The 27,893-nt window shown below is 45.4% G+C and overlaps 1 protein-coding gene across 5 annotated transcripts; it reads left to right on the plus strand.

Moving 5' to 3' along the window:
* Positions 1-31: 31 nt before the first annotated feature.
* On the plus strand, positions 32-27,893 carry Sil1 (Sil1 nucleotide exchange factor). Of its 5 annotated transcripts, XM_077687695.1 has the most exons (9): positions 369-528; positions 2,482-2,547; positions 3,819-4,060; positions 6,958-7,124; positions 12,889-13,062; positions 19,412-19,533; positions 22,770-23,034; positions 26,062-26,099; positions 27,485-27,893. In XM_077687695.1, the coding sequence occupies exons 2-9, from the start codon at positions 2,510-2,512 to the stop codon at positions 27,783-27,785; spliced, it is 1,347 nt and encodes a 448-aa protein (XP_077543821.1). In that variant the 5' UTR covers positions 369-528; positions 2,482-2,509; the 3' UTR covers positions 27,786-27,893. The 5 variants fall into 5 exon arrangements, with proteins under 5 accessions (XP_077543824.1, XP_077543823.1, XP_077543821.1 ...); XM_077687698.1 differs by lacking the exons at positions 369-528; positions 2,482-2,547 and adding an exon at positions 32-165; XM_077687697.1 differs by lacking the exons at positions 369-528; positions 2,482-2,547 and adding an exon at positions 79-224.

A 27,893-nucleotide genomic window follows, 5' to 3' on the forward strand; every position in this document is an offset into this window, starting at 1 on the left:
CCCGCGGTGTTGGTTGTCCGCATTTCCACGTTTCCACCGCCCCCTCCCCTTCCGCCCTGTTCCCCACACCCTCACCATCCTCGCCCGCTCGCCAGCCCCGCCACCCCGCTTTGTCCATAGACAAAGAGAAACGCCCGTGGCGGAGCTGGGGCGCTGCAGTCGTCTGTGAGTCATTTGTGGTCTACGCGCGACTTCTTGGAATATATAATTATTTTTAAGCACGTGTAAGTTGTGCTTCGTGTATTGGAGGCTGCATTGAGCTGTTTATGTGGACGTAGATAGGTTTCTGCATGTGTTCAGGTCGTAACAGATCGTCCTGCGAGAGAAAATCGGGTGGCAAAAGCTGCTCTGTTGACATCACATGGTGTACACGTGTTGTCCCGTGTATGAGTTGTCGGCCCCACGTGTTAGCGTGAAGTACCTGCTTTGCAAGGCCAAGGTTGACGCAGTACCAGTCTTCAGCTGTCGTTCCTTAGCTTTAGCTTAGTGTAGTGAAGCATGGCCTTTGCCGCATAGTGTGTAGACAGGGTGTGTATTGATGGGTTTATCTTCTACGCTGCTGGTCGGCTGCATGGCTAAGGCGCTGAACGGCACTCTTCTAAGAACAAAAGTTGGCGCGTGGAGTCAGTGCTCATTCGCCTTGAGCACAGGCCACATGCATATGTTTCTCTTGTGCCAAAGTCGTTCGGCACCACCTCCCCCTAAATTACCCTAGTAGCTTGTTTTGTAATTCTGACCGCATCATTAGTTTAATTGTTGAATTGCAGCCCTTTGCTAGCCATGTTTCTACCTCTTCCTCATTTTATGGAGGGAATGAATCGAGTTATTCAGCAAGTGTTCGTTACAGCCCTGGAGTTGTTTCAGGTGCCTTCTTCAGGCGTTCAAGCAAGGCTAAACTGACCATATTCCTCGGACTATGACACATTGCACTTTGTAATATTACATCTGCACCATGCGACCTTCCTGGTTCTGCAGGTTTTTTGCTGGCCACCAACTGATATTTCTTGCTTGAATGAATTGCCCCATCAGTTCTTGTTTTTGTTGATGTGTCTGTAGTACCGCTCACACGTCATGTGCAAATTCACCTTAAGCAACATCACTGCTTTGAGTGTGGTCAAATTAAGTTGCGTCTTCTCTGCCGTCCACCTCTTATTCATCAAGGAAAGCACTCTTTCCACTGGTGCGCTTGTGCCTGGCAAGCACATGGCGTACTCGGCATTTGTCTTGATATTGCTGCAAGGCATTTGTTTCGAAGTGCTGAAGCACGTCCACCCACCGTTCCTCAAATGCAGAAGGATGGGCTGAATGGCCTGGTACACCGTAACTTCAAAAACACAGCTGAGACGTTCGGACTAAACAAGAACCACACAACACAGGCGCTGTGTTGTGTGTTTCGTGCGCAGTCCCATTGTCTGTGCTGTTTTCTTGAAGTTTCTCAAACGGTTTCTCTTGGCTCTTCCATTCCTAGGTCTGGTCAGGGGTCATATTTGCGAATATAAAATCGTGGTCATTGACCACGATTGGGCTCCAAAACGTCAAATTTTTTCCTTTGGACTTGGTCAGTGACCACGATTTTATATTCGCTCTTCCATTCCTCCAGCTTTTCATTCGTGACCCAGGGCGACTGATACCCGTCTTGCATACTTTCAACCGAAGGCGGCACAAAACGCCGTCTCACAAGCAGGCTGCCGGGACAGTGGGACCACAGCCGCAAAACCGGGATGTCTGGTCACTTTGGGCCTTGTTACAAGGCCCAAAATTTTATTTTGTCGGACAAAATTGCAACTTCGGTTGAAAAAAATTAGGCTATTGCAATTACCAAAAAAAGTTAAGAAACATTGCAAAGGAGGTAGCAATATTTAATTGAAGCAAATATGCAACACCTCATTACCAAGACCTGTCGCAGAGCACAGGCATCTAATAGATGAAGTCACACAGGGTGCAAACAAGCTCCCATATTCAGCCACCATGAAGTGTGGTTGGCTGTAGGTGCTGAGAGCAGTTTGAACTGGGGCGGTATTCTCGTAACTGTCCCTTTCGAAAACGTCCCTTTCGAGTCCCTTTTATCGTGACGTACTTCCGGTTAAGCAGTGGGCGTTGGCAGTAGGTTTGTTGCGCTTGCGTTATGTCACTTCCGGTTGTTTGCTTTTAGCAAATCAGGGCTCGCCAAAAGGGACACTTTTGAAAGGGACAAAACTCGAGAATACCGCCCCTGGACAGTACCATTAGTCAAATCTTGAAGCTGTGTGCTTCTCACCAACTTAGATAAAATGCAGTATGTATGGTTGTTCTGGGACATGCCAAGAGCAGCATGTAAAACAAGTGCGCACTCATGACTGATTTTTCTGACCTGACAGAAACAGCGCAAATGCGCTCGAGTACTCAAGCTCTTCGCATGAAGTTCTGCTTCGTCGCTCGATAAATTCTCTGAAAAATGCCTGCTCTGTGAACTGGTTTGTTATGAAAAATGGACCATTGCAGCTTGTGCTGAACAAAGCCACCACCGGGAATGTCACACCTCGCACATCGCAAGAATAAATATTATAGGTGAACATTGCTGCACATTTATTTAATGCGGACAAGGTGAAAATCAAGGCAGAACGAGCTGCCATGTCAGGAGAAACACAAGTAGAACTGGAGTGGAATTGTTCTAATGGAACATATTTGCATTCGAGTAACATTATTTTGCTGTGGCATTTTGTTTGTTTCTCTTAGTGATAATATGTAATTGTCTAGACACGCAAAGGAATTCTGCACTGGATAATTCACTCTGTGCTGAACAGGGTTGCTTTGCATTTTTTGCATACATTTCTTAATGTGGGATTGTTTTTGAATCTTGTGTTTTATGAGGTTAAGCCACAGCAGCTTTTAATGTTGAGATCAGGGCTGAACCAAGGAAGGGTACATCACCCTGGCCCCCCAGAATTTGGGGTAAAGCCTGGATTCCTTTCCATCATAGCCATAAATACATTGAATACTGGCAAACATGTTAATCTTTACTGAGATCTATTGTAATATTTGCGAAGTTGGGAGCATTTCTGTTTCAAGATGGACTGTCAAAGGTGATGCGTGGTCATGTCAAATTTTTCTGACTAACTTGGAGGGTTTTTAAAGGTCATCTGCAAAAAATTTTAAAACTATCACGATTTTAAAATTACTGGAATTCATCAATGCAGCTTCCCACTTTTTTTATTCGTTAAATATTTATCTCTTTAAAAATAAGTGGAGGATGTAATGACTCGTAAAACAAAATTTATAATCACAGGTATAGCACATAAGTGGGCAAAAAAAATCTGTTCCGTAAAGTTTTGACCTGCGATTTTTGTGTAAAGTAGGCTGACAAATTAAAATTTTCTGTTGGCATTACAGATTTAATAGGTGTAGCCAAAAAGCCATACGTTCAGCACAGGATGGACACCATGAGGTCTGATACGGGCCGACTAGCCCTAAGTTATATTTTAAAGTTTTAGTTTTATGCTTGTCTAAAAACTTCTAACCTTCATTTGTACCTGGTTTTTAAAAAAAAATTTCCAATCAAGCGATCCACTTCATTCTTCATTGCTTTATCAGAACAAGCCTGAATTTATTATTTTGTAGTATTACCTGATTTAACCTGGCTAATTATTGACCTCAATTTGAGTTACCTGGTTAAAAAGAATTCTAATCAGAGCAATTCACCACTTTATCCGGACAAGCCTGAATTTATTGTTCTATCCTGTGACCTGATATAAACTGACTAATTACTGAACTCAATTTGATTTATGCCCGAGTTGACATATTAAGAAAGCATATCGTTCTTCCCCCCACCTCCCCATCAGAGGCAAGACCCTGTGCGAGCGTCCCCGACAGTCTTGCAGCAACATGTTCCAGTCTAAGTTTCTGCGTCTTGTTGTGGCCCTGGTTGTGCTGGCAGAAATAGTGCAATGCCAGCAGCAGGGCCTCACCATAGTCGCTGACCAGGATGCGTCCCAAAGCAAGAAGGAAGAGGAGGCTGATGAGCAGGAAGAGAGCTCCAAGAAAGAGTTTGAAGCCACTAGCGAATGGAAACAAGTTCAGCCCGGTGAGGACTTACTGCAACTAATTTGGGAATCAAAAGCAATCTGGTACACTAAAAACTCAATTTTTTTTAGTGGAGGTGTGTGAATATTTTAATTTTTGGATACGTTATTCGGTTGGTATTTAATTGGGAAGTTAATACCAAGTATTCTGGCTCGCATCGACTGTAATCCTAAAACATGCTGTAGACAACTGCTAAATGTACTGAAGCCCCGTGCTCAGCATCTGAGAATAAATCCGAGAATGCACTACGTTTTCTTCGATTAACTCCATTGCTCTTTTGTAAAATCTTGTTACATGATAGCTGGGCCACCTTGTATAAGCTCCAACAGGGGCACAGTCAACACTTTATCTCTGGCCAATCCCCACGAGTGGGTATGTTCCCAACATTTCAAGTGCATCATTGTCATTAGATAATGTAGATAAAGTTGGCTTTGCCGCAAGGCGTTTCAGCGTATGCCACCACCAAAGGTGCAAATCAGCCGATACAAGCTTCGCTTGAATTTCATTACCTATAGTGATCAAATTTGTTGAAGGGATCCTGCAACACTTACCATCGACTACTCGGAATGTATTTTTGGGTAAAGTCTATTGTCCCAGCAATCTCCTCCCGCAAGAATTATGAAAATCCATTCACTATCACCGAAACTACGCCCGATGAAAAATCGCGCATAAATGTTCCCTCTCAACTCAACCGCGGACAACGCGACGAAAGCTGCGCGCTCTCTCCCGGAGAGGAGGGCGGCGCGTGGCGTTCTGTTCGGCGGCCTTCGATATGTCACAGGCCGGGGAGTTTCGTCCTTTTCCCCGAAACGTAGACGGGTATATTTCCGGTCTGGTGCCACAAAAAAGCAGGCATGGTGGCCTGCTCGCAAGCAAGCGCTCAGGCTGGTAGGGCGTTTTTGGAGCAATAAACGTTTGTTGTCGAGTGGGCTCGTTGAAAGTGGAATATTTAGTTCGTCACTCAAACTCCACGCGCACTCAAAACAAAAGAAACACCAAAAGCATGCGGACAGGTTCAGACATAGAAGAGGTTGATACACAGTGCCGACGACGGCTGATCGTCACAGGAAATGCCAGAATTTAGCCGCGAAGTTGACCGGCGACCGCCAACAGGACAGCCATGGCCCAATTGACGTCGCAGAGGCCATGCCAGGGGTGCATAATGAGGAGAATTGAAGAGAGAGCGGTTGGTTTTTACGCGTCTTTCACGGCGATTTGCGCGCTTACCGCTTCACGTGCACGTGTAATATTTGGCTCGGGTGTTCCTGGAAGTCTAATCTAAACGTCACGCAGGTTTACTTGCACTGCACGAAGAGTGTTGCAGGGTCCCTTTAAGCTTCATAACCGAAGTGTGGCTTAAAGGGGCCACGCAGAGAAAACACAAGTTTGGTTCATTCAAAAGATTGTTTCGTTAGAATCATACTGACACCGCTTTCAACGTAAACTTTTCTCAAATAAGCTACATAATTAGGAAAAAAAGGGAACGGCCGTGCGACCCACTAGCTCATTTCCCGCAACAGAACTTATGATGTTATAAGCCCTGCTGTGCGATTGGCTGAGGCCAGCAAAGCAAACGCAAATTAGGCAGGGCTTATAAGCTTGCCGAACGAGCTGTTTGCGCTTAAATGTAGGGCACATTGTTTTTATACCCGTAAGAATTGTAGGGTCAACAATTGAAGTTACGAATGACCACGTCAACACCGAAGCAGTTAGTGCGGCACTTTGCCGGCTGACACCGTTGACACCGCCGTCGGACGCACTGTACTTGTCTGAAGCTACACTGATCAAGTGACACAAGCGGCACAGTCGCTTACGGGACCAAGTTTGTCGAGTCATAGCTTAAGTTTTAAGAAACGATTAGTATGAGCCGTAATAAAAATATGGCAGGTGTAGAAGTCCGGCAGTGCGAAAACTGGCACGTCAGCAGTATTGCAGCGCCATTTATGAAAGCAGGCGATAAAGAAGATAACCAAACACTGGCTTTTCAGCAGTATTGCAGTGCCATCTATGAAAGTGGGCAAGAAACAGATAATCAAACGGGCACCTGTGAGATGGTAGCAGCCCTGGTCAGCAGGCTATATTTAGTTTTAAGGCCTTGCTTTTAATGCGTCAATGTCAACATCATGAAAACACACGATTTAGCTGGGAATTAAAATTTTGACTTAACATGTCTAATTTCTCAGTGAATAAAGCATCGTTTGGTGCGGAACAAGCACTTAGGGCCCTATAAAACGCTAAATCTTTCAAATAAAACAAACTTGTGTTTTGTCTGCGTGGCCCATTAAAGGTTTGAATTGCTGATTTTCTGAGCTATTTTTTTTATTCAGAGATCTATGATGATATTAAATCCTGGGCTTCTTTCATTCTGTAAGCTCTTTTCGCGCTCTTGGTGCTCTCTTTTTTTTTTTTAATGAAGACATCTCTCTTTATCATCCTTAAGGTTATAAAGAAAGATGCTTGTGTGCAGGTGAGTTACAGGAATCAGGTTGCACAGTATACGAGGAGTTCATGCTAGGTTTAAATGTCATGCACTACTACAGAAGTGCGTGAAATCAGCCGACTCGCGAGCAGCATGAGTGTTTTAGGTATGGGCATGCCTTCTGAGTGTAACTGTACATTATGAATGATTACATAGCTGAACGCTTGCTATCAGATATACCTCCTGTAAGGGCTCGACATTGATCAGGACTTTGAAATATCTTCTTGCTCCATGCAGTTTGACACCACAGTTGGTATTTCTAGGGGCACTGGCTCAGTTCTGTGTACTCTAAACTATCAAGTGGTACACCTTAATCCTGAACAGCCACAGTGAATAACAGAAAAATATTTGCCCATTTTCCGGCTTTCTACCCTATCTGCGCAGTGTAAGCAAAAGTCTGCTTTGCCATCTCTTTTCAGGGGAAGCCATTCCCCCTGGTCTGCACGTGAGGATGAATCTTGCCACTGGCCACACCGAGGCTAAGCTGATGGACGAGGAGGACCAGCCGAAGGAGTCGCAACAGCCGAAGGGCCGCCAGCGGCTGCTGCTACAGCAGGCAAAGGCCGAACCTTCGATCAGAATTTCGGTAGGGAGCCTTGTCATCGCGCTCATCCCTGCATCTTGTTTTATGAAAACTAAGTCCCCAGGGGGAAGCAAGTTGATTCTCAGCAGAATGACTACGCCGTTACGAGACGTAGCAGTGGCCCTGCTGTGGGTAAAAGGAGTGGGCCTTGTGCTGCTGTCACTGACGAAGGGATCTGGTACGGCGTCAGTTAAACCTGGGTACCGTTGCAGCCCTCTCAGCCTTAGTATGAACCGTAACTTGTAATGGGTAAAAGCATTCATTCCAAGTGAATGCAGCTCTGACCTTTGCAACTGCTGCTCTGATTTGTTCGTGGAGTAAAGAAGGTGTTCCATGGAGGGATTTTTTACTATTCTGAGTAAAGCTTCCTCAAGTGCAGCGAGCGAAATCTCGAATTTTCTATGGGACTATAGAGAATTTTTTTTTGCTCCTGCAACTGTTTTGCATATAAGCAATTCTTATAGGGACCGGGTGGCCGTTGTACGGCACCACTTTCGCTTCAGCGAACAGCGCCGCCCGTGGCGAACCGCTCGTCAGTGGAATGCCGGTGGCGGTCAGCGCAGCGTTGCTGTGCATGACTTTCTGTCGTTCTGCTGCGGTGCGGCTTGCTAAGCGTAAATAACCACAAGCACTTTTTTTCAGATTGGTAAATCTTGAGCGTGGAGGTGACCTTTACGAGGCATACCATGTGTGTGATTTACGCCCATACTCAGTAATTACAAATATAGCAGATGACGCTCAATGCACCAAGCTGGAAGTGTAGCTGGAGGTTCAAGTCCGTTCCTTCATGCAAATTTTTCATGCCTGCATGCAGTTTGGCGTATCGAGGAATATATTGCAGCTAAATGCTCCTACAAAGCCGGTGTGTGCAGCCGATTCACAAATGCTGCGGCGCGGGCCTTTGGCAGTTGATGAAAAACACCATCGTGCACCAGCGAAAGACTTCTAAGCTTTACCTCAAAACCGAAATTGTGATGGACGACGCTTCCGTAGCTTTATTAACAACGGTAGAAACGTGTTTAATTTCACAGAAATACGCCTACTACAGTAATCGGCAGTCGTTTACAGAATAAATACCGCATTATAGTAGAACGTTATTGCTTGTCGTGGAAAAGCATTGGTTTACAAGAATTGCAATGGTTGGTGGTTAGATGGTTTTTCAAAAAAACAGCTGTAGGACGAAAGACAGGAGGGTGCTTAAAACACGCACTCAGTTTCACAACTGCATGCTGAGGTCGTTTTACAAGCTGCCACAGGTTATGCTTGAAAAATTGTGCACTCCTCCCTCTAACGACGATGATAGTCTATCGCAAAGCCTTCTCGTGTGGGTTTCCTTGGTTGCCTTCTGGATTTAAACTTTGACAAGTTGAGCTTTGAGTTTGACCAACACGCAGTTTGGTCTTTTGGTTTGACCTTTTTCCATTCTATTTCGCATGAAGAAATTTAGCTTCCCGTTCAACCATCGTCGTCTTTAGACGGAGGGCTGCATGATTTTTCTGTTTAATTTCGCGGTTCCATGCACCTCTCTCGAAATTCTAACTGCTTCCACCGTGTCGGAAATGTGTCTGTGCTGGAGGACTCGGGCTGATGCACCCCTATTTGAGGCAGCTAGCCGCGCGTTTTTGGTTCCTTCACAAGCATTACGCGATTCTTTAGGTACTCGGTAAAGGATACTTAAGCGTTAAAGAACACAGGCTGACGTTAACACTGCAACGTTTTTTAACGATCGGTGCCAGACTTTATTCTGCGCAGGGGTTAAAATGGGAAGGGGAGGGGGGATGGTTTGTAGCTTGGGTTGTTGGGTTGTGAATAACTTTGGCTCTTGATAAAATAACCACTACAAACATGGGAGTTACGTTTCGGCTCTCAGGCTCCCATGCTGTCACAGTGTCGCTCACCAAAACCGAAGGCACGAACCTCACGGTTACAAAAAAAAAGTGTAAACTGCCACGACGTTCTCGTACGGAAGTTCCTTTCTCTTCAAAGCACACGTATCCAGGTATCCCAGCGTTAAGGCTGGCGTGGAAACCGTAGTCATTGATACCAGTGAAGATAATTTAAAGTGGTAGATATGAATACTAATATTAATAGTTTTATTCCTACTCGGATCGCGCGAAGCTAGGCGCAGAGCGCTGCAAAAATTGCTCATGTAAATGTAGCCCATTCTCAACCTTAGAAGCACCCAATAAGTTTACGTCACCGTTAGTGCATTCAAAAAGAAATGAATATTAATAATAGTAGTTTTATTATTCGTACTCAGAACAGGTGGAGCCAAACTTAGATCACTTCAAGAAGCGCTCGTCATTGTAGCCCATGCCCAACTTTAGAAGTGTCCGACAAACTTACGTAGCCGTTATTGCATCTAAGAACCCAACACATCTCTCTAGACTTAGTTTCACCGCACATATTCACTCACAACACCTCCAAAACATTCAAAGCACCAAAACGAACACGGAAAAACCAACGTTAACGCTAGGCTGCGTAGTCCAATGCACTGGCTCATTCCACTAACGAGGGGAGCGCCGAGTGGTGGTGTCATGTCATCCGTCCAGCTGCCCGGTCCCTGTATACTGAGGTGCAATAGGTTTAAATTGTCCTCTAATGAAATGGAAAATAAAGGATGAGTAAGAGATTCCTGAAAATATTTTTCTGCCAGGTTAGGAATTTACAAAAGAGTCATAAATGAAAGGAAAAGCCTGCTGTTAAAAGGAGCAGAAATATAAAGTTTAAAAACCTCCAATATATTGCCAAGAACTATTCCTCCTGTTTTGTGTGCTGCTCATAGCTGTCACTTAGCGAGTGGACATTTTTCCAGCACCGGTACTACTAACGGCCGCCACGTTGAATTAAAAAATGGCAGTCAGGCACACCCCCCCAAAAGTCTCACTGTGGGAAAACTAGTGCAAAAACTTTCTCATCCCTCAATCCCTCCCGTGCCCAGCCGTCACCTGTGCCTTTCACATGAATGCCATGAACGCAGGTGCACATTCCTGAGGCTAATGTGCTGTGGACAAAGTGCCCTTCTTTTGACTGTTTTCTTTGTTTGTTTTTATAACTTTGTTATTCCCTCACTGGTGGCCATGTGCTCACAGCATGGTTTGCATCTTTTGTTTGTAAGCTTTTTTTTTGTGCGTGCACATACCAACTCACCTTGAGCTGTCTAAAAAGAGGAAATAAAAACATGCAGTGCTAGAAAGCATAGCTGCTCTCTGAGCAGCAAGCTAAGGGTGCACCCTCTTCAAGTTTAGTTTATATTGCTCGAGGCAGCTGCCAAGAATGGCGGACCAGCAGTCTGCGCATGCACAGATTGCTACTGGAAAAAGGTCCGTCAGAGCATTGTAGATAACATATCAGGTTTTGGTGCACCATGAAGTTAGCTGGCATAATGCTTTTGCCAATCAAAGAGACGCTTCGTGCAGCAGTGAAATGCCAGTGTATTTAGGTGGAAAATGCATTTTGTGTCAGAAATACCAAATAGAGATTTTTAAAAATGTAATGCTTGCTGTTTGTGACTTGTCACTTGATATAAGGCCAAAGTGCACGTCAGTGAAAACATTGCATGGCACAGTGCACTCACAAAATATTTTTACCCCAAGTTATCAAAATTATAAATATTAAAATTAATAAAATGTGCAAAGCATAAACAAGGTATAAAAGCTAAAGCAGTATGCTTTAGCTGGGTATGTATCTTTGATTTGCAGTTATCCTATGTGCTTGGCCATGGCACAAGATGCATAGTGGCCCACATTTACTCAATGATCACTCACCATCTATTAGCTGCTCACTACATTTGACACGGCAGTTATCAGTAGTACCAACTCTCTAATGCCATGTCCATAGCCCTTATAGTAGACCTGTTTGATTTGTATGGAAGGGTGTAAACATGAGTTGAGGTCATGAATTGTTTTGCCCGTGTCCAGTGACAGGCAGCAAAGAGTAATTCACATTGTTAAATGCCTATTCTGACAACATTAAATTTTGGCATTAGTACGATTACATCACTCACAGTTTGAGAGAATATTTTATTCTTGCTTTGAACAACTACGTTTTATGCAGTTTGGTAGAGGCAGATGAAATAGGCTTCGGAGTGCTGGGCTGGAAAAGGTCCTCACCACAGCAGGCAAAAATAATAGTGCGTGTTGGAACGTGGTATGAAAAGGTTTAAGTGATGACACTCGTGGCAGAAGAAAGTATTTGCATGCTCCTGGGTGTGCTTGATGTACCATGCATCATCATGAGAGAGCACTGTGCCCTTGAGGCGCACTGTAAGACATACCCTTCAGAGCAGTGTCATTCATAATTATGTAAGACGGCATTCTTGGGCTTCGCTGCATAGCATACAACTTCGGAAGTGCATGTTTGCACACTTCGGGCACTATGTCTGGAAAAGAACGGCACCCCTCTCATAACAGCACTGTGAGTCAAACCACTGTGTTGAGCAAACTCAGGATTGCCCCGCAGGGTGGAGCCGGTGAGGCACTCCCCATAAACTCAGCTTCAAATGTAAAAACCGTAACCTGCAAGCATGTTTCACACCTGCAGGATGTACTTATTCATGGTGGCAACTGCGTCATGGCTAGAGGAATTACCTTTGGATGCTTTTTCATGTAAGGCAGATGCAACTTTTAGTGCTCAGCACTTGTGGCGGCCTCGGAGTCGTAACCAAGCGAGCGATAGGAACACTGAAGACTGAAAGAAAACGGAGGAGGAGAGTGTTCTGTAATTGTGAGGGGGAGGACGGTTTGCAGGGGCAGCGCTAGACGCTCCTCTGAAAGTGTGAGGGGGGGAGCAGTGTGCCGAGCCACGAGCCCGCGCCAGACACGTGTGTGAAAACTGCCCTCAGCGTCTAGTGGTGCCTGAGAAAAGAAACACAAAACCAGGCGTCCTGAAAGCAAGCGTCTTGTTCTTTCAAATTCACGGAAAGCACAAGAACTCAGCACGTGCTGCGTGCTGCACGTTCATCAGTTCTTCGGCTCCTTTGGCGTTGTCCTCGTTGCGTGGCTCATTCGAACCACGTGGCATTTGCGCGGGAGGTTCAAACAATTTACAACAACATGCTCGGCAGCGCCAACGCGCTGCAAGATAACGGCAGAGTAGCGCGTGCCGCCGTGCGCTGGCTGATCACGTGATCACTTCCTGAGACACGGCAGCTATGCGCCTTGACTGAGAAGGCTGCAGTTTGCACTGCGCAGAGATTTCGCATTAGGGGGTATCGTAATTGTCAGGCATTTCTTCCTCCGCATTGTACATTGTTTTTTGATTGATTGATTATGGGATTTAATGCACCGAAACTACACAGGTTATGAGGCATGCTGTAGTGGAGGGCTCCGGATTAATTTTGACCACAGGGGGATCTTTAACATGCGCCAAAATCTCGGAACACACTTCAGTATTCAAACATGACACTGGAAAACCTTCTGGTTAAGTTTTTATCCATTTCAATAAAAGTTAAAAAATAACTCAAGCCAACACTATGCAATCGAATAAAAACTGGAGCCCAGTTTTTTAGGGCTCTTTTGGTTTACCGTGTCAGGCTGGTTAACAATTGCTGTTGGATTGAGCACACTTGAACCATGTGCAGTACACAGGTTTGCACACAAAACATGTCAGCAGTTATGTGTTAGTCTGTGTATTTTTGTACTTTTCTTGCAAAAAAAAAAATCCTGGAAAGACAGTTTGGATGCTGTTGTAGCTCAGTATGCCACTCAGTAAGTCTGAAAACTTGGCTGTCAGTCTATGTTGCCTTACAATACTGAAATTTTTGCAGGACAAGAAGGATCTGCCGTGGAACATGAACGAGCTGAAAAAGAAAATGGCTAGTGTGAACCTTGAGGCCAAGTCGGAGTCTGAAATCCTTCACAACCTTCTGCAGCACTACCATAATGCCACGGACTCAGGGAAGGCGGCTCTGCTGCGAGACATGGAATTCCTTGTCCACCAGGTAGGCCCTTCTTATTTTACAAAAGGTGTGTTTTTTTTTGGAAGGGGGGGGGGTCTTTATTCAGCAGGCTGTCGTAATATTCCGAGGTTGTCGTTGTCTTCCTCTTTTTTTCTAGTGTAGTCCTCGAATAAAACTGCATAGCCCTTTGTGACTGGCAGAAATAATGGGACATGAAGTGTAGTGCAAGCTTGCTTGTGTCACTGCAGTACAAACCTCAAATACTGGAAACCCTCTTGTTTACAGCTGTAAGTTTTAGTTTTTAGGAAGGCTGTGGCTAGTGTTCCGTCCAGACGGAACGATATACAAGTGCTAAAGTTCCGTCCAGACGGAACGGAGCGCTGCGGGTTATCCTTCCGTCCAGACGGAGCCGGCGTGAAAATTTATGCAGTTCCGTCCAGACGGAAGCAAAACCGGCTGATTAGACGCCATGTTCAGTCTTCAGATTTGGTGTAGCGGTTGCGCCTCGGATAATTGCGCAATTCTACTGGGTTCGATTCCCCCCGGACATGCTTTTTTTTTTTTTTGCGTGGTTGCGCCAGTGTTTTGTAACAGATAACTTCGCGCCAACTTTACAATTGACGTGGTGAGAGCAGCAGGCCTTGATTTTGCACTCAACCGACCGCTCCGCTACCGCTCAATAGAGCCAAGGCCGACGTATCCATCGCCAGAGTTCCGATCATCTGTAGTTTGTAATGGTGATCACTAATTAACGGTTATTCTGGCTAGTCAATGAGTGGAAGCGGTTCGTTCGGCTGGGTAAATATCAAGAAAGACTGTTCTCGCTGCTTGTTGTGAAGCGGGCGTCGTCGAGGTAGCGGCTTGGAGTTCCGTTTGACGGAGTTAGAGTTAGTTTGTTGAAGTTAGTACTCGGCGGAAGTAACTGTAGTTAAGTTTAACCGTGGTTACTTAACTTTAACCGCAGTTATCGCAAACTACGGTTTTGGCTGTTACACGCAAAATTTTAAATGTGGTGACCGCGGTCACTTGGTTGTGAGCGTAACAAAAATAAATTAACACACTTTTAACTTCACGATAAAAAACAAAAGAGAAGCAGTGTAGACAAAAGAAAATATCGTTAAAACAGTCGCTTCAGACACAAACGCAACGCACTCGCGCGAGGCGAGATTTAGGTGAGGGGCTTCCACAGCAGCTCGCAACCGGCTTGGTTTTCTCACGTCTGCTCGGTGTTGGGAACTTTAGGCTTAGCTCCGCGGTGGATATTTGACCGCCGCTATCTCTACAACTGCGAATTGCAATCCATAGCACAATTTTTCACCACATAACATTCACTTTCTCGCATGTGGAAGTTCTTTTCCGCGATCAGATTGATTTCGAAGAGCGGCGATAAGCTGTTGCTGCCGTGGTCTGGGCCGGTTTGAGCTGCTTCCAGTGCCGCGCGGGCAGGCGCGCCGGCATGTTTGCAGGCACGGTCGACGTGCGCACTGATCGTTTCCGAGTGCTGAATTCCGATGCGTGGAATTGACAAATTTAGCACGGCTTTTGTCGTAGTTGATTGCTGACGGGCAGTCGCGCTAACTGCGAGAGCGACGCAAAGAACGCAAGCGCCCCTTGGGGGCAGCTTTGGGGGCGCCCGCTATTTGAGAACCTTCGTCTCCTCCGAACACCAGGTGATTTTTTTTTTTCACCTCCGCTGATGCGCCGCCACTTGCGTCCAAACTGACTTGTGTGATTTTGAGCACTGCGGCTGCGGGAACTGCAGTTAGTGTGACCGAACTGAGGTGGCCAAGCTCAGTGTGCATTAACACGGTTAGCGGGGTAACCGCAGTTTCGTCTGTCGTGTAACGCAGCAAACTGTGTTTTTGTCTAACCGCAGTTCACTTAACCGTGGTAAACTGTGCCCGTGTAAACCACTTCCGCTCATTGACTAGCCAGAATAACCGTTAATTAGTGATCACCATTACGAACTACAGATGATCGAAACTCTGGCGATGGATACGTCGGCCTTAGCTCTAGTCAGCGGAGCGGCCGGTTGAGTGCAAAATCAAGGCCGACTGCTCTCACCGCGTCAATTGTAAAGTGGGCACGAAGTTAGATGTTACAAAACGCTGGCACAATCACGCAAAAAAAAAGTATTCCGGGGGGAATCGAACCCGGTACAATAGCGCCATTATGCGAGGCGCAACCTCTACACCAAATCTGAAAAGTGAGCATGGCGTCTAATCAGCCGGTTTTGCTTTCGTCTGGACGGAACTGTACAAATTTCACGCCGGCTTCGTCTGGAGGGAACTCTAAGCTCTCAGTTGTATTCCGTCTGGATGGAAGGATAACCCTTAGCGCTCCATTCCGTCTGGACGGAACTTTAGCACTTTTATATCGTTCCGTCTGGATGGAACGCTAGCCACAGCCTTTTAGGAATTTGCTTAAAAGTCAGTGCATTTGTAGCCCCCGTAATTTTGGAGTAATTCTGGTCTAGAGAGGCATGTGAGGTGAAAGCTTTTGGCAACCCTGCCAAAGCACTTTTTATATCTGCACCTCCTGAGAGGGCTTCAAAGTTCATTACCTGAAGCTTGGCCCTTTTTCTGGTTTGCTTACTGTATAAAGAAAAAGCAGCTGACCATAACAGATATTAAACCAAATGTGTAGCTTCCGTTACCACATTGCTTACGACTAATGGGATATTGGACTAGTCACAGCCTTGGGCATGCATTTTGTATTCAGCGGTCTGCACCCTTTCAAAGCACAATGCTCTAAAACGTGACCTTAAACGTTTCGTTATCTGGAATATTGCAAAGGTTGTGCCTCCACATCCGGTATCAGAATGTCTGCAGGTAGGTGACGTCGTCCCAAATAATCCTTCATAAATTTTACTTTCTGATGTATAAGTCGTAGCTTTTCCCTAAAATAGGCAGGACAACTTGTGTAAGAAATTTTTTTTACAAAGTGGCTGCAATTTTTCTAAGTAAAAGTTGTAAGGTGGCAGTGAGGTCTATACAATGGTGCAGCTTATGCACTGAAAAGTACGGTAGGCTGTTTTGGTCCACCCTTACCGGTGAAACTAGTGCACGGTAGATTGGACTGGGGGGCTGGTAATAATGGTAAGTCCAACATCATCTAAGTGCACTGTTGGGCGAATTGCTAGTTCATGTTAACTGGTTACAGCGTGAAGGGGAACAAAGATGGGAAGTACAACGGGACAAGCATTCTTTGCATTCACTCAGTTTGCAGTTTGTTTCAAACCATGCAACAAGACATGAAGGTGCAGAATACAATGGCAGTCCTTTTTTTTTCGCTCTCCGGAGAATGGTTATAATGTCCAAGTTTAGAAAGCCAAGATCCCATTTTCTGAAAATGCCTTCAGTCAGTGATACAGTCAGGTGGCGTGGGTACCCAGGTGACTCGAACTGGCTAATTTGCGTGTTGAAAGCACTTTGCACTGCATGGGAGCACGACTTGCTCACAGTGCCTGAATTCAATGCACAATTTAAGGGGGCAGTTGGGTCTTTGGGGCCGAAAAACGGTCAAAAAAAGCGTTTTCTCAAAAATGGAATTTTTGGCCTCCACGGCCATTTTTCTAACAGTCTGTAAATTTCCTCATCAAAGGGCATCATATTTTGTTGTTATTATATTATAATAGCATTTTAAAGTGCACTCTACAGCTCAGTTAGTGCAGAATTTGATGGTGAAACGGCACTTTTCTTGCAATGCAAAGCTAACATTTCATCCTCAGATATCTTGGCACCCAGAGCAGGTACAACTTTAATTCTTTTTGCTTCTGATACCGAAATGTGTGGGGAATACAATATAGGAAACAAATCTTTCAAATGGAGGCTTTGGAAAATTATTATTGTGTTCAATTGGCACCACCTGCGAGCCATTTCTGGCAGAGCGCGGGAGAAGCGAAGTTCCCTGTGTTGTAAAACGACCAAAAATGGCTAAATCAAAAAAGTTCTTCCTATGTTGTATCCTTTAGTCATTTGTCTGCCTAGCCACGTGGTAATTGCCATTCTGCATGGAGTGGTTATTTTGTAACTGTGTCCCAAAATAATGGCAATTAATCATTAATTAACTAAAAATATAATCAACTTACAAAAAATCTAATAGGAGATTTAAAATCAGCGCAAAAAACTCTATAAAGCAGTGCAGTTTCATTAAAATTGGTTGGTAAATAAAAAATATAGCTCTAAGACCAGTCTGCCCCCTTAACTCAAGGTAACTTTGAGTGTTCTCCATAAACTGTTGACGTTGCCAGGGTGATCTTCAAGGCAGGTGTGAATAGCTGTGGGGGCCATACAAGACATTGTGTACCATACATGGCATGCATTGAACATATTGTTTGTCACATTCTGCAAACTTGTGGGTCGGCTGACGTAGGTCAAACGGCAAATGCTTGAAGGACCAGTTGAAGGAGCAAGAGAATAACATCTGGAAAGGTTGCAGTGGTTTGTTTTCTTTCCGTCCATTGCAAGTCTTGTGGGTGGAAACCACGGCTTGACATGTGCAGAGGGATAGGAAGGAGCGAAAATGAGACCACGCGCAAGTTTATGGAAGCGCATGAAACTGTTCAGTTACGTAGCAACTGCAAACCAACACTTTGCTGTGTCGTGCCATTTTAAAATTTTTCGACCCCAGCGTGGGTAGGCGATGCTCTTTCTGTGGAGATATCTCTGATAATTTCCACATGGTTTGGGCTTATCAAAAGAACCCCTTCCCCCACCTGGGAGACAGCCCTTCTCAACTGCTCTGGACTTGAGTCCCAAAGGACTCTGGTTAGAAAAGCTCAGGAAGCGGCCAAGTCATGTGGTATGCCGGACTAAGGATGCCGCCCAAGCACAGCATCATTAAGATTCTGCTTTTTTCTGAACAAAGTTTTTTCCTCCTCGGCCTCCCTTATGTTGTCCCAAAAAGAAATTTCATCTAACGTGTGCTGTGAGCAAGGAGCGACATGAACAAAATGTGGAACCTAGTATCTGTATAGATTGTGCGAAGTATTTGAATGCCTTTGGGGTGGTGCAGTGTATGTATGTTATCGTATTTTCTGGCTTTGTATCTTTTGGTTTCCTGGTGTTTAGATGTGTGAGGTGCAAGTTTTTACAATAAATTTCAGTTGGAAGTTAATGCTTGTCCCATCGTCTTTCTTTGTTCCCCTTCACGCTGCGACTACATAATTCAGCAGTAGCGCTTCATAGAGTTTGCATTGCAAAGAATTTTGCTGACGCCTAGCTTAAAGGGGTACTGACACCAATTTTTGGTGTTAATATTATTACCCAGTTCGCTTCCTTTGCTCAACAGAATACCTTGGCTGAAATATGAGCGGCCTGCAACGCGTGGAACATACTTCAAGTTGATTTGATTTATCGCGCCGACGGAACAGCACGCGGAGCGGTGCGCAGCAAACGGACATCAGCGTGACATCACTCCGTGAGAGGGAAAAGAAGTGACGTAGCCGTCTGCCTCCAACGCTCGTCAGAAACTCGTGCGTCAGCTCACGCGTGCGGCCCGGCGAGCGGCGATTGGGCGCTGGCGTGCTCACAAAGTGATACACGTAGCCAGAGCTACAGGCATAACCGCTGCCCAGAAAGGCACTCTTACCAAAAATAAAGTTCCACACGGGGGAAAGGAGCCAATAATAAAGCCCAGAATTGCAACAGACGCCGCCATCAGGTATTTTATTGAAAGCGGTCATCAAATTTCTGCCGCAATGCTAGGCCTAACGCCTTCAGGCAGCCCATCCGCTCAGCTCCAGCGGCGGGGCTGTCAAAACAACACCTCCTCCAGCCATTGTGGTTTTTTGGTGTCCGCACAAAACGGTGAGGTCATTCTGTGGTTCTGTCACACGTGCCCTCCGGGAGGGAAGCGCGAGAAAACAAAAGGTCAATTTTCGGGCCGTTCAATGTAATTAGTTATTGCGCGCTAAAGTATTTAAAGTGCTGTTTCGGGTTTTCCAGGCCGTTAAGCATTGATCAAAGCAAAAAAAAAAAAAGGAACAAAATTTTGGTGTCAGTACTCCTTTAAATGCATGCATGTCCACCTGTTTAAAATTTCATCACTGCTTAATAATTTTCAGGCATCGAGTGTTTTTCTAAAACACTTGCCGCAGCTGTATGTCCCAGTTTTTTTCCTGTGGGCATTTTATGAGCATTTGAATTTGTAGAGTGTAGTGCAAAAAAAAGGCAGTGCTCAAGACTACAACTAGGCCGTATAGTATATTCGACAGAGCACTCTGTGCACACTGTTTTAGGGGTTAGTAGTGCTAGTACACTATGCAACAGGGCAGGGGTATAATGTGTCCTTGCACCTGTACAACCTCTAACTCAGAGTGCACTTGGGAAGTGTCTGTGGTGCAACTGAAAGGCTGCTTAAGCTGTGCCCTTTTTCTTTCTCTCCCTAGTACGACAGGGCTGTGGATTTTGTCAACATGGGCGGCCTGCTGGCCATTGCACCGGACCTGAATTCCACATCTGACAGTGTGCGGGAGCTAGTGGCATTCACCCTTGGTTCGGCATCACAGGGGTGAGTTTGTGCCTTCCAAGCAGCTGAGCTCACTTCACAGCTCTGAACTCCACGGGGGGGCTGAAGTAAGCTGGAAATAGTTCATATTTTTGTGGTTCAGTATTTTATTTATAGGATTGCATGTGTATTGCCGTGAACTGTACTTTCTGGTTTGTTTATTTGTATGTGTTGTTGCCAGCGTCTGGCCGTGCCGAACTGTCTTATCCGAGTTGAAAGTGAAGCTTGCATTTCCGTCTCTGTTTTTTGTATGTTGCACAGACTATCTGATTTGATAGAAAGCGTGTATCGCCGGTCGAATGTTCGTCTTTGATCGCCAGCGTTCTAGATCTGATTCTATGGTTCTCAAAGAATTAACGCCAAAGGATAAATGCTTCCAAGGCAAGCTCCGCAGCATTCGATTTGCCGAAACCAGTCTGCGCACGTCACTTGGTTGACTGCTTCTACGCTGCTTGTATTTTCTTGGAGTTTTTGCGGAGTTCGCTCCAATAAATGTATGTTCCTTGAACAAAACCTGCTTCGTCCTTGGCACATGACAGCATAATGAGAAATAAAGTTTATCAGATGTGCAAGCAATGGCCAGGATGCATTGCTCCACCGCCCAGTGCTGAGCAATCAGTATCGTGATCCATGCTTGGCACTTTCCAGCTCAGCTGTGCCTGTTCACTTGCTTCTTGGTAGTGTATAATTTCTCAGCTATGAAACGGGCAGGAAGTACTGTATCAGCAGGCAGTTCTTGTGCACTTGTTGAGTGGCATTATTATGTGGCATAGCTCGTGCTGCGGCTTGCACGGTAGGCAGTGTGAGCTGGCATCTGCATGACATTTGCACCGGCCTCTGCAGTCACCGTAACCCTTCGGCTTCTGTTCTAAGGCGCCAATCTCTTCAATGTTCTTAGCCTGCCTGATGAGCTGTTGGAGCGACTGATGGAAGCATTCTACTGCTAAGCATAAAGTCACACATTCACGCACCACTGATGCTAGTGGCAGTGCTGAAATTCCGTTTAGGTGGAGGCAAAATCTGGGAATATAGGCATGTAAGAATGGGCAGTGGCCTCGGTACTGTGGTCTCTTGCATTTATTCGCGGTGTAAAGCTGTCAAGCTGTAGAAGCGAGCAGGGATGATTGGCGTCCACCCAGGCCAGCTACCTGAACCTTTTATTCTAGTAGGCAACCTCAGTGCACACAATGCACTCTGAGGCTCTTCTAGCACAGAGGCCCTGGATCATTTTATCGAAAGCATTTTTTTAACTTCATCAAGAGCATGCCTATTTATCAAAAAACAGCCTGTATACCATACCATAGCACACAACACTTACACCTCTATGTAGCTGTTGGCTCTGCAGTTGTCTTTCCAACTCTAGAATGGGGTGCGGGCACAGACCTGTATGTTAGTGATCATTTACCAACCTCATCGAAGGGCACAGGTGAGGGTCCAGACAGTCTATGTTCCATCACAAGTTCAAGGGAGGAAATGCAAACTAGAAAACTTGTACAGAAACATCTCATTGTCATAATCATCATCATCCTGTCCGCGCCCACTGCAGGGCAAAGGCCTCTCCCATAGGTCTCCAATTAGAAACATCTAAACCACTCTAAATGTCTATAAGACATCACAACTGGTCACCGCATGCGTCGTCAATGCCGCTGTGGAGTTTATCTCACGGCCCTCCGGTGTCACGTGCAACCCAAGGAGGCCCTGGTGAATTGAGGATTGTAGGCAGGCACGAGAGGCCTTGAACAACACCATGTGTATCGTGTATCGATACCTGACTTCGGTAACCTTAAAACTTTTGAACAAACAAAGGCTTTTGGAAAGCTTGTTCATTGTGCAGCAAGAAGAGAGAGTTGGCCCAATTCATACATGGACAAACACAAGGTGTAGACACGAGTACAGAAACTGAAAGGCAGCAGAGCCTGCGCATAGTTATCACTTAATGACCATGCTAATACTATGTTTGCTCAAATATAACGTGCCCTCGATTGTAACGTACACCTGAATTTCGCGACCGGGAAAAGGAAAAAGCTCAAAAGTTTTTTTCACAGGTCAGGCTGTTTGTGGATGCGAGAGCTTAATTTATTATCATGCTACAGCTTTGAGTCACAGCATACTATATGGCAAGCCACAAGGAGCCACCGCTTCAAATTTAAATTGTGCGAATTCAGAAAAATCAAAATCAAAGATATGGAGTGTGAGGCTGTTACACAGCAGCAACCCTTTTATCTTTAGAAAGGGGCACACTGCTTGTACCTATACTGCATTAGCTGCTCTTTCTCCTTTGTTGGGGCCAAGCAGGGCCTTTTTGCTATCTGCAAGAGTTTATTTTTAATCTTTTTCTGCCCAAGAAGCACTCGCAAGGCCCTGCAGAGCCTCTCACAATGGCTGTACGCAACCTGTGCACCTTGGAGATAAATTGTCTCCCAAGGGCACCTGTTTTTTTGTGCATGTGCACACACCATGGCAGTGGCTGTAGTGTGTTGTACCTTGGATGCAGTAAGTGCCTTTGTTCAGCACGAAAAGACGTAGCTCTGTGGGTGTTGCCATGCGCTGCCTAATCTTTCATGCTTTACCTACTTGCTCAAACGTGTGACTATGGTTGCTTTGTTATGTTAATAATGATAAGCAGCCAGTGGTGCTGTTCCATCTGGTGCTCAGTTCTATTGTGCATGCAATTTTGGGATATATTTTTTTAGATAAAATGTGCTTGTTAGAATCGAGTAATTGCAGTATACTTGCACAGCACCAGTCCTTCACACTAAACGAACTCTTTCATGCAGCAGAAAATATCTTCTGGAAGGAAGTCTCAATGCGATAGTTTTTCATTGATTAGCTGAACGCTGAGCATGTGCAAGCCCTCAGCCCCAAGTGCAGACAACATAACACACACGAGATAACACAACACTCAGACGCCGATACCCTTGAAGCGCTCCTTCCCTTATGTAATAAAATATGGCTGGCCGGGTGCTTCCCTATGTTGTGGAGAGATGCCGTAGTAAAGGGCGCATCCTCTCCTGCAAGTTATCGTCCCATAGCACTGACAAGCCAGGCTACGTTGTAGAACTTGCAGTTGGGAATTGTCGATGTGCTGTAGCTGCTTCCAGAGAAAAACTGGACTGACGGATGGAGTGGCAGCGAAGCGGCCTCTCAACGAGGCAGAATCTGTTGTAGCCACGCCTTTTTGCTCGGTATGCCACCCTGTGTGGTTGCTGCTCAATCATCCCGCCTGGCGTGGCCGGCAGGAACCCGCGGGTGCAGCAGACGGTGCTGGCTGCGGGGCTGCTGCCGCAGCTGCTGCGGCTGGTGGCCCTGGATGGATCGGTGCGGGTGCGGCTGCGCTGCCTCTATGCCCTGTCCTGCCTGGTGCGCCAGATGCCGGAGGCCCAGGACAGCCTGCTCCACCACGGAGGGCTCACTGTGCTTGCGGGGCTCTTCACAGCGCCGGCTGCCTCACTCAAACTTCAGCTCAAGGCGGTCACCCTGCTCCACGACCTGGTCATCGAAGAGGTGAGGGCACCCTTGGGGAGTGTCCACTGTCAAGGGCTGTGCAAACCATGTTTTTTTTTTTTTTTTAACAGGCCTCAGATTAAGTTAAAGGGGCGATAAACACAAAATGCGTTTGGTTCATCTTCGCCCCTGTTTTATTGCAAACTTCAAACAAGTAGTGGAGGTATTAAGGAAAACAGATGAAGCAGTGGCAACTCACTAGATTCTTTCGCGCCAGGTGTTCATGCCGTCACAGGATCTTGTTTATACAGTTGGCGGCCACTGACCAAAATCAGCACCAAGGCACCTAATTTTGCAGTTGTCGTGTTGCCTCTAGTTTCGTTTTTGGCGTTCGCTCACTTGCATCACTGCTGATGCCGTGCGACATGAAATTTGGAGGGGTTTCATTGCTCCTTGCTATTTCTGAGTTAATTTTAAAGGTTTTCATTACTCCTTGCCATTTCCGAGTTAATTTAAGTTTTCATTACTCCTTGCCATTTCTGAGTTAATTTTAAATTTTAAAAAAGGTTTTCGTTACTCCTTGCCATTTCTGAGTTAATTTTGAAAACATGTCTTTCGGGACTGGAATGGAGTTACTTTTTTTTTCATATATAACAAAGTTATGTCTTGTCTTTATGGCCCCTTTAATTAAGTTGTGATGGTTAAACCGTAATGATGAAGGTACTGAGTTTAACACCCATACGAGCTTACTGCTCGTGAATAAGAGAATGGACCCTTAGTACTGTGTCTAGACGGTCACCACAATTTGTTATAAATGAAGTTTCTCAAAAGTTAGGCTCTTGCTCCAGTTTTTTTTTCAATGGTCCTTGATGTTTTAAACACAGGCATACCATTTATTTCTAGTCCTTTTCTTTTCTTTCTTTTTTTTTTTTAAGTCAGCTGCTGTTGCTGCACAGTTTCCCAAAATCACAGACACGTCTTAAACTTCACTTTCTTTGTTTTGAGTGTAACATGATGAGAGCGCAAGCCTTTGCTGCCTTTATTATTTTTTTGCATGCTACTTTGTTCACTTGCAATGCGAAAGGTGGTAGCTTAGGGGTGCAACATTCTTGTAGAAACAATTCAAGGCCAAGATCGGAGTGGGTTTAAAGAAAAAATGTAGAGCGTGGGGTAGCGGCTCAAGTTTTTTTATTTTTACGGGCTGCTGCCAAACGATGTGTGCCCCATGTGTTTGAAGCTCCTGATGGAGACTGCACATGATGCAAGGACAACATGCCGTAGCAGATAAATCTTGTGCACTATGAAATAAGAATGTCTTTTGTGATAGCCTGTGGGATTTGGTGTTTCTATACAAGGGAAGTTACTCATATAGGCGTAAATCACAGTGTAGCATGTGAAGATTAATTAGCACTTTTTGCGATGGCTGGTGGTGGCAAAACAATGTACCTACTTGAAGCCGTATTTGATGGTGTGTCATGCTTGACGGACGGTGTAATCTAGCCATGCATTTTCACTGCTGTCTGTTTGATTTCAGGATACTAGTGTGGTGTCTGCTTATCTGATGTTGAGGCTGGAACCCACCATGAAAATGCTGCTTCTTCAGCTCTCGTAGTCTGGCTTGCAATGCCTCTTTGGTGTTCCAGGCTACAGCAACAAAAATTGTGTGTATTTTGGACAGTTATAACAAAAAAGTCCATAAATTCCCTAGCAAAAATTTTTGCTCCTTTGTCACTGTGTCCAACAGCTAGAGCATTCTCATACTTGCCACCTGGTTTCCTAGTTGTCAAACATAATGAAATGCTGTAACTTTCAAGTGTCCCAAATTAGTCCACAACCCCTGGAGTTAACTGCTGCTGTCATGCCTTCTTGCACCTCCGAACGTTGCCCTTGCCATAGGTTCCATGCCGTCTCCTTCTTCAGCTTGGGGTAGATGCTCTTGAATAGGCAGACAACACTTGAGCAAGTGCTTGTTTGTCAGTTCTGCTCTATTTCTTGCTGAGCTACTGGAAAGGAAGTGTAGCAAACGCGGGCTGATACAGTTAGGGCATCTTCAATCAGTGGAAGGGCTGGTATTAGACAATGCTATCTGTAACTTTGCTGTCGTAGCAGGATCAGTTACTAGATCGCAGCTTTCTATGTGGTGAATATGAAAACTTGTGGGTTGCCAAGTTGGGAAGAGGCCAAACAGCTCGTCAGAACAACAGGCTGAAAGCAGAAAGGCCTGTAGTCTTTTTTTTTAATATGGGCGATGTTGCACCAGGGTGGGTTCTTTATGTCATTCATAAATGTGCCTAGCTGCAGTAAAAAGTCTGTAGTGCTATAGCACTTGTATGGCTACAAGAGTTTGGGGGAAGGGGGGGGCTGAGCGGAAGGGGGACTGTTCTCCTTTGCGGCGTCAAGTGGAATATCCACCTGTACTACTGCTTCCTCTGCAGCAGCTGCAGGCGCTGCCCTGTGCTATCTGATTGCTATTACATTTCAACTGACTGGGGTTGCCAAAAGTGCCACTGTTTTTTTTTTTTTTTTTTTTTTTTTTCTATCATCTTGGTACAAGTGCAATCTCTGAACACTCATAAAACCAACTTAGTTGGTCAAAGGGTAGGTTTATCTTGGGAGTGCTGAACAATTCAATGTTCAAAGGTGCACAGCAAGTGGCCTACATCGATGCAGACTAGCAATGTTTTTTCAAATAGCCTTCGTTTGCGGAAAATGTCATGTGACTAAGGATGTCTGAATGGCTGCATACACTGACATACGCTCATAAAATTTGTACAGACAAATTTTGTGCAGTATGCAGAAAATTTATTCATTGGAATTCGCCATGAAAAACCAAAACTAAAATTCCAGTGTTTATATGCAGTGCACATCTTGCAGTAGCACTTTTTAACTCTGTTATTGTGCATTTAGAAACCCCTACTGCACAGCAGGCTCATTTCCTTTCTTACGGGCAGTGGTTTTAATCTCTACTTTTGTAGCGAATATCGGATATAACGAAATAACTCTCACTCCAGATGCTATTTCGTTACTCTTGATTTTAGCTACAAGGAAACTGTTCGTGCTTACTTTTGTTTTGTTTTGTTTTCGCAGCGCTTGAGGCATGATGCTGGCCACCCAGTGCACACTGAGTAAGTTCTTTTACAAGGCTTTTCTTTTTAAAAGTTGATTGACCAATGTAGGTTTTCACGATTTGTTTGGTGCTCCCTTGCTTTTCCCTAATGGCTTTGGGCAGCCCTAAGACAAAAATATTTGCTATAACTGTGCTATAAGGTTTGACAGGTGCCTGCTTAGTCAATTATAATTCAGTTGTAAAACAGCACTAATTACGTGAAGGATGTACTGGTTGGTTGTACTCAGCTTCTTGTTTAGTACTCATGCCTGTGTGAATTATATGGCTGATGGATTACAACAAGCATTTAAATGACACATAAAATTGAGTAAAGTTGGCAAAACTTGGGCCCTTTTCTGATTACTTTTGTATTTAACAGTACGTCAGTTTATAGACCCTATTCTCACACGAGGAACTTCATTTCATCTCTGTTGAGGCGTATCGATGGCCTCCTGACATGCTTTTGGTTAATCTCGGATAGCATTTTAAAATGCTTTAATAATCTCTGCTACTTTCATTTCCCGAGCGGTCGACAACCATGATGTCATCTAGTTGCGTCCTGCATTTTCATTTAGTGTAGTGCAATGTAATGCCCCTTCCCTCTCAGGCACATTCATGTCTAGGCAGGGCACCATAATTATTGGCGAAGGGGTATTTTATAAACAACTCCCTTCTTACATTCTACGATATTTGTTTAATGGCTGGCAGTGCATTCAGCATCAGCCTTTTCCACTTTCTGTACTTGCTTAATTAATTCGCTCCATGTCGAAACCTTCAAAAAGTGCAACACTGAAAACGGGACACAAACGAAAGGAGCACAGGACGAGCGCTTTCTCATGCCCTCATCCTGTGCTCCTTTCGTTTGTGTCCCGTTTTCAGTGTTGCACTTTTTGAAGGTTTCGACGTGCAATTTCACCAACTAGCCCAGCTAGCCATTCTGCTGTGTAATTCACTCTTCTGCACATGCTCTTTTGTTTCGAAGGGGCTGGAAGAACTACTAGGACGCTGCAGTTTTCTCCACTCAGTGTTGACTTGCATATGCTTACCTACTTTCTTCCTCTAGGTTTTTCAGCAATTTTTATTGCTTACGCAATGCAGGGCTTTGCAGTTTCCCATTTGACTACTTTCAAATTTTTTAAATCCTTGTTTCACATTTTCAGCCAGCGTGTGAAGTTTCTCCTCATGTTTATGGCCAGAAACTGTAGACATGACATCCTTCCTGAGCATGTCAGTGGGGAAATCTAGCCTCTTGCGGGCTTTTCTGGGCTTTCTTGAGTGTGCATCACACACTTTCTACCACTACATGATGCAAGTTGTCACATTGAAGGGAAGCCGCTCTTTGGGCCCCAGTTGAGGGCCCAGCGAGTCTCCTGTGGGCACCGTAGAGCGCTCGTTTGGACGCAGGCTGACCGAGAGTGTCCAGTTGCATGGGTTCTGTGGCCTGGTGCCCCGGCTGCTGCACAGCCCGGATGTAGATGTCCAGGAGAAGGTGGTGCAAGCCATGCAGGCTCTGGCAGACATCTGCACGGAGGAGTTCCAGCAGCACGTGCCGCTGCTGCGGACGCTGCTGGACAACTACCGCCGGGAGGTGCAGCTTCAGTCCAGGGATGTGGAGCATGCGGCCGACTACTACGAGGGCCTGCTCAACTCTGTGCGCCAGCTGGTGGACTCTCTGCAGCAGAAGCGCAAGAGGGACGAGCTCTGACCTTTTCCCTGCGGGGAAACTGTGCCGGCACCTACGACTGTGATATGTAACTATGTTTATGGGGTGTGTTTCTAAGTCAATTAAATCGTTTTGCTACGGGCTACCCTC

This window comes from Haemaphysalis longicornis, unplaced genomic scaffold, assembly GCF_048455015.1.
Source record: "Haemaphysalis longicornis isolate Haplotype H1 unplaced genomic scaffold, Haemaphysalis longicornis Haplotype H1 scaffold_1, whole genome shotgun sequence".
Classification (NCBI taxonomy): Eukaryota; Metazoa; Arthropoda; class Arachnida; order Ixodida; family Ixodidae; genus Haemaphysalis; species Haemaphysalis longicornis.